Consider the following 10428-nt stretch of genomic DNA (forward strand, 5'->3'; position numbering starts at 1 on the left):
ACCCCATTTGTGGACAGTTGTGGGGTGAGATAACTGACCCCGTTTGTGGACAGTTGTGGGGTGAGATAACTGACCCCGTTTGGGTACTGTTCCTGAGATTACTGATAGACCTTGATCCTAACTGGGTAATAATGGCAAACTGACACTACTGAGATTCAACTGACTTCAAGAACCAAAACATCTGCTGTAGGTACAAACAGAAATGCCTCGAGTAACAAGAGTAACAATGGGTCAAGGATCTGGCCGGTGGTGGTACTAAGACAAGCCTAACCATAAAGCAGGAAACACGGAGGAGGAGGAGGAGCATTTAATGTCAAGGGAAGGAAAGATGCTTAGGGTGCCGTCTCTGACAGAGGAGGGATGCCTTGGCCCTGATCTTGGGCCAGGAGACGAAGCAGCAAGGAGTGCAGGGCCCGGCAGACAGGTGTGTACCCCAAGCGGCTCAGGTGTAGGTAATCATACATGTCATGGTGACTTATGGTGCCATCGGAATGCACAAAGCCAGGGTCTGCATCTAAGAAGTGGGCTCGGGGGTAGCCAGCTAGTGCTGCCCGAACCAGCTCATTTACCTGTCGGTTTTTCTCCCGAAGTGGGTTGGGGTGCTGGCCTCTCGGAAGCAGGCCCTGAGGAGATACACCAATATTAAGTTGTCAGATCACCATCTCTGGACCAAACTGTCCACCTCACCACCACCCCACCAGGAAATTCTCAGCTGCACAATAGTTTAGGAATGTGAAACTAGGGAGGACATTCATTAAGAATCTTCCAGGTAGCAGCCTGTTTGCAGCAGAGATTACTCATTAAAGACACAAGGCCAGTGGGCCAGTGGGCTCTTTCAGAGGTGGAAATGTCTTAGCTAGAAGTGATAAAGCTTAATTGAATGCAGGAACACCTGACAACTTTCTGAGATTTTTCAACACTCAAATTACCCAGCATTTCCTTGGGCAATAGGCTAACTGTCCCAGCCACTGTTTGTAAACAAGGTCTCTATGAAGCCATGGCTGTCTTCACTGTATAGACCAGGCTGGCTTTGAACTCATAGCCACTGCCTGCCACTGGAACATTGGGATTTAAGGCATGCACCACCACGACTAGCCCATAGCCACTCTTAAAGTGTGGAAATCTTTTACCAGACACTTTGTGGGAGGCCATTGTGCCAAGGTGTCCATAACTGTGTCTAGTACAGCAGGTTACTTGTTCAGGGTCCTACACTACAACCACAATTTTTTTTTTTTTGATTTTTTGAGACAGGGTTTCTCTGTGTAGTCCTGGCACTCACTCTGTAGACCAGGCTGGCCTCAAAATCAGAAATCCACCTGCCTCTGCCTCCCAAGTGCTGAGATTAAAGGCATTCGACACCACTGCCCAGCTTTTTTGTTTTTTTTGTTTTGTTTTGTTTTGTTTTGTTTTTTTTACTTTTTAAAGACAGGGTCTTGCTATGTTGCCCAGAATGACCCTCCTGCCTCAGCCCTTAGAGTGCTAGGGTTATAGGCATGTGCCACTGTGACTCCTCCCCCTTTTCCTTTGCCACCCTTCCAAAGCTCTCACCAGCACAACCACCCGTGCCTGGGGCTGCAGCTTGTTCACCAGCTGTACAATGGCTTTGATGCCACCTGTCACTTGTTCTGCTGTGTGGCTATGGTTGTTGGTGCCCACCCAGACCACCACAATCTGTAGAAAGAGCGATACAAAGCAACAGTCAAGAGGCAAAAAGAGGGTTAGGTTAGCCCACCACACAGGCCTTACTTACCTTGGGCCGGATGTGTTCCAGCTCCCCATTCTCAAGCCGCCAGAGCACATGCTGTGTGCTGTCACCACCAATGCCAAAGTTAAGTGCATGCAGAGGTGAGAAGAGCTCCCGCCAGATCTGGGGGTCAAGAAATGACGTAGGCACTAGCCACCACCCTCTGTCCAGGCAGTAACTACATACCATTATGGATTAGCCTTACTTTACGGACAAGGTCTGGTTAAATCTCACCTTGACCAAATCCAGAGTCAAGGGACTTATTACTGTTTCACTTTAACCAAAATCCCACAGAAGTTCCATTCATTTTATGAAGATCCTGTCTGCTTGAACCATACACAGAGCCAACAGCAATACAACTGAACCTCATTGTTAAAAAAAAAAAAAAAAAAAGCCATTGTAGCTAAACTTCTTAGAGAGAGACTTTATATTAGGACAGTCTTTGCAGAATACCATTACAATCAACCTTCACTTTCTGTAAAGCTATTAAACTTCGACTAAGCCCGATAGGGGCTGTGCTCCATTTTAAACAAATAGTAAAAAGCCTCACCTTAAGCAATCTTGAAGGAAAGCCTCAATTTAAGTTGATACTGACAAACCCGACCCTACAAACTTCTGGGCACACACTTTATTCTCAGCAGAATGGTGTATGCACACGGAGTTCTTAGATTCCTGCTATCACCAGCATTTCTGTATCCCCTTATCTTGTCTGGCTTAGGTTCTGAGCCTGAAGTGCCAGTGAGGGTACATGCCTGGATGAGGAAGGAGGAAACGGGTGGATTCTCACCTCACACTGATGCATTAGCTGAACCAATGAGTCCCCGATAAAGACTACTTCGGGTTCCTTGTCTTTGCTGTCAGCTACAAATCGATGGTGCTGCAGGGAAAGCCAGAAAGAGTCAAAGGCACGCATGCTCCAGGCCCCGCCCCACCCCGCTTCCTCAGGCTGAACAACCCCAAAAAACCCAAACCTGGCTACCCACCTAGGTGAGGAGGAGGAGGATGTCATGAAGCGGGGGTTCTATAGAAACATCCGCCGCCCAAGTCCCTAACCCTGGGAACCGCGCGCGGTCACTCACCAGAGACATCCAGCGCCCGTCGCCCTGCACGTCCTGCACAGGCGTGGGCTTGCTGGCCGGGTTCTCCCCTTCCCCACTCATCTTCAGCACCGCAGCCCCCTGGGGATGAAAGTGAAGTCAGCCGGGGAAAGCTCCGCGAGGACGTGGATCCGCCACGCCCACCCCTACCTCTCGGGCCAACACAATGGACCGTCCCGCCGCGCTCGCTCTCTCGCGCACAGGGCGAAGGCCGAGTCCGGACGCCGCCTCCTTTCGTAGACTAGAAACCGTCACGTAGGAAGGAATCCTCTCTCCCCTCCCCCGACCGAGGCCGCACAGTGGGCTCGTCTGCCGCTTCCCGCCGGGACCCCTTGCGGCCACAGAGACCCAACGCAGGGGGAAGGGGCAGGCGAGACCAAGAGGCACGCGTGGCAGGGGGCGGGGGGCGGGGAGACAAGACAGAGACAACCTACAGTGGACAGGAAGGGGCAGGGTACCTGAAAAGCCGACAGGGACCAGGGACAACCTAGCGCCCTCCGTCCGAGGAGGAAATCACTTGCTGCAGGGCCAGAAAACTCCGGAAGAGACCACCTACGGGTGTGTGTGCGTGTGCGCGTGTGCTTGTGTGTGTGTGTGTGCGTGTGTGTGTGTGTGTGTAACCCATTCACTTGGGAGAGGGAGTGGACGGGCTCATTCCTGGATCCGCGGAGGGGGTGGCACCTGGGAAGGGACGCTCCCATTTCTTACTGGTGTAGGGGTTTGAAAGGAAGCTGGCCTAGCTGGGCTGTGGTGGATCACGCCAGCACTGGGGGGCGGGGAGCGGGGGCGGAGGAGGGACCAGAGACAGGTGGCTCTCCTAGTTCGAGGCCTACCTGGTCAACAGAATGAGTTCCAGGACAGCCAGGGATACACGGAGAAACTCTGTCTTGAAAACAAAAACAAAAAAGACGTGAAGCTGGAGTTTAGAGGCAGCACCAGAGAGTGGCTTTGAGGGGACTTCCCTATTTAAAACTTTCTGTTTTGTTTTGAGATGAGATTTCACTGTGTAACTTTAGCTCTCCTGGAACTTGCTATGTACAGCAGGCTGTCCTTAAATTCACAGGGATCTACCTACCCCTGACTCCTGAGTGCTGAGATTAAAGCTGTACACCACCGTACCAGACCCAACACTAGGATTTTATTTTTATTTGTTATTTATTTGTTATGTACATGTATATATGTACATGTTTTTTTTCTCTCTCTCTCTTTTTTAAGGCAGGGGTTTTCTGTATGACAGAGCCCTGGCTGTCTTGGACTTGCTTTGTAGACCAAGCTGGCCTCAAACTCACAGAGATCTGCCTCCAGAGTGTTGGTATTACAGGTGTATGCCACTAGACCCAGCTTCAACATTAGGTTTTTTAATGATATAAAATCTCAAATGCATACCTTCATGCCTCTGAGGCACCATCAGATCTACGTGGAAGAGGTGCAGAAAGATCAGAAATTGGAGATGGCTGCAGGGCCCAGCCCAGGCCCAACTTGGCATCCCTCCTGCAGATCACCTTGCACCTCCTTGGCCTCTGCTCCCCTCTCTAAATACAAAGTTCCATCATCAACTTCAGGTGGGTGGCTCTAGACTTCAATCCCATGTCTGTAGTCAAGGCCACTTTCTGTCATGTTCTTTCTTCCCTGGCTCAAACTAATCCAAAATCCCAGTGTTTTCGCAGATGCCCAGGGTCTCACTCATCCCTAAATGACCTAGTTGTTTTCTGGCAGCCCCACCTATAGAGTGAACTCTCAAATCTATCCATTCCTTCTGGTTGGGTTGATACTAAAGTAGTGAAAAGTTTTATTTATTGTGTTCACAGTCTGTCTCAATCTACTTCCCTAGATCTGGCCTGGCATGAAGTTACCAAGCAAGTACAGTGCTTGCGGAATGAATATTAATTACACTAATGGGTCAGATCCTGGCTATATCCAAGAGACAGATTCAGACATGACTGAGAAAGGCCCAGGAGGCTTTGTGTTTTTCTAGAACAGGACTTCTTTCCTATGTGTTTGTTTGGAAGTATGGTCTCATATAGCTGAGGATGACTTTAAACTCACTGTCCTCCAGCCTCTACCATGGTGAACAGGGGTTCTTAAACTTTTTCTACTTGAGCCCCACTTTTGCTTGAGAAAGTTTTTTGTTTTGACTTTTTTGTTTTGTTTTTCGAGACAGGGTTTCTCTGTATAGCCCTGGCTGTCCTGGAACTCACTCTGTAGACCAGGCTGGCCTTGAACTCAGAAATCTGCCTGCCTCTGCCTCCCAAGTGCTGAGACTAAAGGCGTACACCAACACCGCCCAGTGAGGAGTTCTTACTATGTAGCTTAGGCTGACCCAGAACTCACTACATAGACCAGACTAGCCAAATCTACTCTAGTGATGGCAGCAAAGGTGTGTCCAACCATTCCCAACCCAAGAAAGCTGTGTGTGTGTGTGTGTGAGTGAGTGAATGTGTGTGTGAGAGTGTGTGGTTGTGTGTGAGTTTGAGTGTGTGAGTATGTATGTTTATATTTATGTGCTGTTATGTGCATTTGAATGCAGATGACTACAGAAGCCAGAAGAGGGTGTCAGATCTCCTAAAGCTGGAGTCATAGGCAATTGTGAGCTGCCCTGTGTGGATGCAAGGAACTGAACTCAGCCCCTTAACCAGTGAGCTGTCTCTCCAGACCCTAGTCTAAGGAATTTTTACATGACCCCGTGCTTATGGGTGTATAATATGGATATATAAATCTAATATTTCCTGATCCTATAAAGAAAGTGACTTAAAAATTCTTTTGTAGGGCTGGTGAGATGGCTCAGCAGGTAAGAGCACCGATTGCTCTTCCGAAGGTCATGAGTTCAAATCCCAGCAACCACATGGTGGCTCACAACTACCCCAATGAGATCTGATGCCCCCTTCTGGTGTGTCTGAAGTCAGCTACAACGTACTTATAATAAATAAATAAATAATAAAAAATCTTTAAAAAAATTCTTTTGTACATATATAATCTTATTTATTAAAAATGAAAGCATATTTGCATACTAATAAGCTGGTTGTACATGTTTTGTTGTTGTTTTTTGTTTGTTTTTCTTTTTTTAAATTTATTTATTATTATATAGACACACCAGAAGAGGGAGTCAGATCTCATTATAGATGGTTGTGAGCCACCATGTGGTTCCTGGGATTTGAACTCAGGACCTTCGGGGGAGCAGTTAGTGCTCTTACCCACTGAGCCATCTCACCAGCCCCTTGTTTATATTTTCTTTGTGTAGCCCTGGCTGTCCTGGAGTTTACTCTGTAGATAAGGCTGGCCTTGAACTCACAGAGAGCCACTTGCTGAGATTAAAGGAATGTGCCACCACTATCTGGCAGGAGAAACTTTTTATATACAGCCAAAATCTTGGAATTCATAATATATTGTCTCTGAATAGACTCTGAGGCAGTGCTCACTGGCACTGTATAGCATGATGGTGTGTGCACTTCAAATGACACACTGTCTGTTCCCAACCCAAGCTGCCTTGAAGTTATGTCATTTGTTTTCTTTTTGTCTTTTGAGACAAAAAAGGTCTATGGAATTAGTCCTGCCTGTTCCGGATGTAAGTCTATGTAGACCAGGCTAGCCTTGAACTAACAGAACTCCTCTAGAGTGCTGGGATTAAAGGCCCTTGCCACTACAAATTTTGAGATGCAAAATTGATGAGCACCTTAGATTTATTAGTTTGATTCTGTTATATTTTCAGAAACCTTTTACTAGTACCAAAAATTTCATGGCATCCCCTCATCGTTTTATAAGCAAGAGCTGGTTTCCAGAAGCAGTGTATGGGCAAGGTTTGAGATCTACTAAGGACTGGGGAAGCACAAAGAAAAGACACAGGTTATAACATTACTAACATTTGGACAGGGATATACACTAGGATAGTTTAGTTTGACTTAAAAGTTTGAGGGCCACACAACTGTAATTCCAGCGTTTGAGAAATAAAGACAAGAGAATAATTCCACACTATCCTGAGTGAGCTAAAGGCGTGAGGGACATGTGCAGAGAATAAAGTTGGGGGTAGAGAAAATTCTGAAGCAAGCCAAAGAATCAAACCTCGCAAGCATTCATTCTCATGTGTGTTGGTTCATTCCATCCTTCTACAAACCATATGGGGAAGGTACTACTTCCAACTGGTTTCACAGACTAGGAAATAGGCTCTGGCAGTTACAAAGTTTTCTAAAGTCACAGGGCTCAAAAGGTGCTGGTTCAAGGCATGCCTCCAAAGGCCATTTTTTTGTGTGCATGGAACCTAGGGTCTTCCACTGGGACTAGTCAAATAGTCTGCCTGTAGCCTTAGCCAATCAGTATTGAGTAGGGCGGGCGGGCCTAGAAACCCTCGAAGCCAATCCAATGAGAGGAGAGGAGAGGGGAGGACTCTAACTAGGGCTGGGCGGGGCTATAACTGTCAATCTTGGTGCCTCGTGCTTCTCTCTAGGTAAGGGGCGTGGCCATGCGAGCGCATGCGTGAGGTGTGCTTACTGGCTTACCACGCACTCGAGGCCGAGGCCCGGAAGTGTGCGAACAGCTTCGAGGCTTGGGTCTCTACAGATAAGAAGCCACCCCTCTCCACAGCCGCAGCCGCGCGGAGTCCAGGGCGGGGTCCGTTAGGAGAGAAGAGGGTGAGGCACCCCTCCCCCACCTTGCCCCCACCGACCTCTTTCTTCATTGAGCCTCCTGGGTCCACCTCAAGTGTCTGAGCTGCACCCCTGCCTTATGCCTCCCTTCAGGGGTGGCTCACTCTCTGAAGGCTCTTGTTAATTATGCCCCACCCGAAGCAAGCCCTTCGACTTCTCTGGGTGCCCTCCCTCCTGCCTTACGTCTTTTATTTTTAATATTTTAAGACCTAGTCTTAAAGACACAGACTGGCTGCAACCTCATTCTGAAGTTGAGGATGACGTTGAGCTCCTGATCTTCCCTCAACTTCCTATATTTTGGGTTCACAGACTTTCACCACCATGCATGCTCCTCTTCCCCGCCTTCATTTACTATTTCCGTTTTCTGTACCTCCCCAGCCCTGGATTTCCCACCTGCTCTTTCAAGTTCCTCAGAGCTCTCCAGTTGCTCATAACCTTGTTCCCAACTTACATTTTTTGTTCTTTTGTTCTTTTTGAGTCTTTTATATTCTAAGCTGACTTCATGATTCTCTTGCCTCATTCTTCCAAAGAGGGATGGATATAGGCAGGTACCACTCTGCCTGGTTCATCTTCCATCTTTTTTGTTTATCTTAATTTATATGTATAAAACATATATACTGACCTCTGAGCATAGGAACACAGGTCCATGTAATTGTTTTTTTTTTTAAAGATTTATTTATTTATTATATGTAAGTACACTGTAGTTGTCTTAAGACATTCTAGAAGAGGGAGTCAGATCTTGTTACAGGTGGTTGTGAGCCACCATGTGGTTGCTGGGATTTGAACTCAGGACCTTCAGAAGAGCAGTCAGTGCTCTTAACCACTGAGCCATCTCTCCAGCCCGGTCCATGTAATTGTTAAGCAAGTATTCTATCACTGAACTATATCCCCAGTTTTTATATTAGTGCTCAGGGTACCCATGTATAAGAACCAGACTTTTTTTTTTCTTTTTAAGATTTATTTTAAATTGTGTCTGAGTGTGTGTGTGTGGAGATGCCCACAAAAGCCAGAAGATAGCAGATCCCCTGGAGCTAGAGTTGGGCTGTATGTCACATCTGAGATGGGTGGTGGGAACTGAGCTCAGTCCTTTGATTGAGCTGCCATGTGGCTGTTGGGAATTGAACTTTGGTCATCTGGAAGAGCAGCTAGTGCTCTTTAACTGCTGAGCCATCTCTCCTGGCCTGCTGAGCCAGCTCTTTTGGCTCCCAAGACACAGACTCTTTAGAATTTTATTTTTATATAGGATCTCACTGTGTTACCTCAGTTGGTTTTTGAATTCACTCTGTAGCCCAGGTAGGCCTCTTGAAACTTTTGTTTTGTCTGCTTCAGCCTTGGTTAAGCAGATGGGTTTAGAGGCTTGCACCAAAAGGCCTGGCTATTGTCTTTTAACTACTTTTCCATGTTCTTATTCTCTGTTACCTTGTCCCCCATTTCCTGACATTTTTTTCCTATTAACTACCTGAACTTCATTTTGCACTTCTTGTGTGTCCAGGCCTTTTCCAGTGGCTGTCTGTCCATTTCCTTCACCTCTTTAAACAGTATTCTCCCTTTTCCGTGCCCATCTTTCTCCTCTCAGCTACTGTCCTTAATTTATTTGCATCTGACGACCATGTTCTCTTCTAGGATATCATGGACCCTCGGGGACCAGTCCCTCAGCCTTTCCAGCAGCTTGAGAAACCTGGCCGAATTCGACGTCGCAAGACCAGGAGGGAGCGAAATAAGGCCCTGGTGAGCAGCCACAGGCCATTGGCGCGCCAGGATCCTCCCATATCCAGTCGGGATCCGTGTGTGATCCTCCAGGATCCTGTGGCCTCTACAGCCCCCAAGCTTGTTGTAATAACTCAAGGCAGGTTGAGCCGGGAGCACCGGGGTCTCTTCAACCATGAGGTGAAATCCCTGGATGTGGCCCGGCTGCTTAACAGAGGAGCCTTGGAATCATGTACCCCTCTGCTACCAACCAAGTCCTCCTGCAGCCCAGTCAGAGTCCAAGAACCAGACCTTCAGTCAAAAGGCAAGGAGAACAAGGTACCAGGAGGCTCAGGCCCAGGCCCACCAAATTCCTCAGATCTTCCTGTGTTGGGGCAACTGTTAGAGGAGCTGCAGTACCAGCTGATTGTGCCACAAGCCTTTCCTAGGAGGAACCTAGTGCAGGAGGCCAGAGACACCATCATAAGAACCTTACAAGGCTGCCATGGCTGTGTGCCTGATCTTGCCCTGGTGCTCCGAAGTTGTCAGCTACCCTTGCCTGGTGAGTCCACCTCCTCCCCGTCCTCCTCCCGTTCCCCACTCTGTTGTGGTTCAAATGATCTCCTTGTTCTTTCTTCTGCACCAGAGGCCAAACCGAGGGTCCCTGAGAGACAGAGGATGGCACCTTCTTGTATCAACGTTCCTGAGCATGCTCCAAGGGAGGGGAGGCAAAGGACTCAGCAGGCAACGAAGGGGTGTAACTTTGCTATACCTCATCCTTGCAGCAGCACCACCCCTGCACACAGGGTCAGCCAGGTGCACCCTCCAGATCGACAACTGCCATGCCTGTCCTCAGCATCTTCACCACCTGGAGCATCGTGGGGTCCCCCAACAGCTTTTGATATGCTGAAAAGCATCTGGCTCATAGCCACACCACCCCCTCCCCAGCCTTGGGATGTCTGCCCACCTCAGCCCCTACCCCAGCCACCATCACCCTTGTTACCCAGAACATCTGCCTTGGACTGGAGCCCCAACCCTCCTGCCCCACTGCCCAGTCTCTCCTGGGTGGTGACTCAGAGCAGTCCAGAGGCTTGGTCCTTCCCCCCAATGAGACTATACTGAGGAGACTAGGTAGGGCTGGGGGGCAGGTATCCCACACTCCCAATCACCTCAATAAAACAACTTCTTGATCCTCTTGATTTTCAGTGAGTGGCTGTCTCAGGAGAGCAGCTTCCTTTTTTTTTTTTTTTTTTTTTTTTTTTTT

The 10428-nt window shown here is 48.2% G+C and overlaps 2 protein-coding genes across 6 annotated transcripts; one reads left to right on the plus strand and one right to left on the minus strand.

Annotated features, from left to right (window-relative positions):
• Positions 1-291: 291 nt before the first annotated feature.
• On the minus strand, positions 292-3475 carry Pafah1b3 (platelet activating factor acetylhydrolase 1b catalytic subunit 3). 2 transcript variants are annotated; one of them, XM_031385759.1, is made up of 6 exons: positions 3300-3475; positions 2824-2922; positions 2532-2621; positions 1751-1867; positions 1549-1671; positions 292-623 (listed from the first exon to the last, which is right to left on the minus strand). In XM_031385759.1, exons 2-6 carry the CDS (start codon positions 2902-2904, stop codon positions 333-335), a joined length of 702 nt encoding a protein of 233 aa, XP_031241619.1. In that variant the 5' UTR covers positions 2905-2922; positions 3300-3475; the 3' UTR covers positions 292-332. The 2 variants fall into 2 exon arrangements, with proteins under 2 accessions (XP_031241619.1, XP_031241620.1); XM_031385760.1 differs by lacking the exon at positions 3300-3475 and adding an exon at positions 2992-3188.
• A 667-nt stretch (positions 3476-4142) lies between these two features.
• Prr19 (proline rich 19) lies at positions 4143-10363 on the plus strand. 4 transcript variants are annotated; one of them, XM_031385754.1, is made up of 4 exons: positions 4143-4403; positions 7280-7463; positions 9102-9726; positions 9811-10363. In XM_031385754.1, exons 2-4 carry the CDS (start codon positions 7305-7307, stop codon positions 10284-10286), a joined length of 1260 nt encoding a protein of 419 aa, XP_031241614.1. In that variant the 5' UTR covers positions 4143-4403; positions 7280-7304; the 3' UTR covers positions 10287-10363. The 4 variants fall into 4 exon arrangements, with proteins under 4 accessions (XP_031241614.1, XP_031241615.1, XP_031241617.1 ...); XM_031385755.1 differs by lacking the exons at positions 4143-4403; positions 7280-7463 and adding an exon at positions 7485-8026; XM_031385757.1 differs by lacking the exons at positions 4143-4403; positions 7280-7463 and adding an exon at positions 7485-8022.
• Positions 10364-10428: the final 65 nt, after the last annotated feature.

Source organism: Mastomys coucha, unplaced genomic scaffold (assembly GCF_008632895.1).
Source record: "Mastomys coucha isolate ucsf_1 unplaced genomic scaffold, UCSF_Mcou_1 pScaffold21, whole genome shotgun sequence".
Lineage (NCBI taxonomy): Eukaryota > Metazoa > Chordata > Mammalia > Rodentia > Muridae > Mastomys > Mastomys coucha.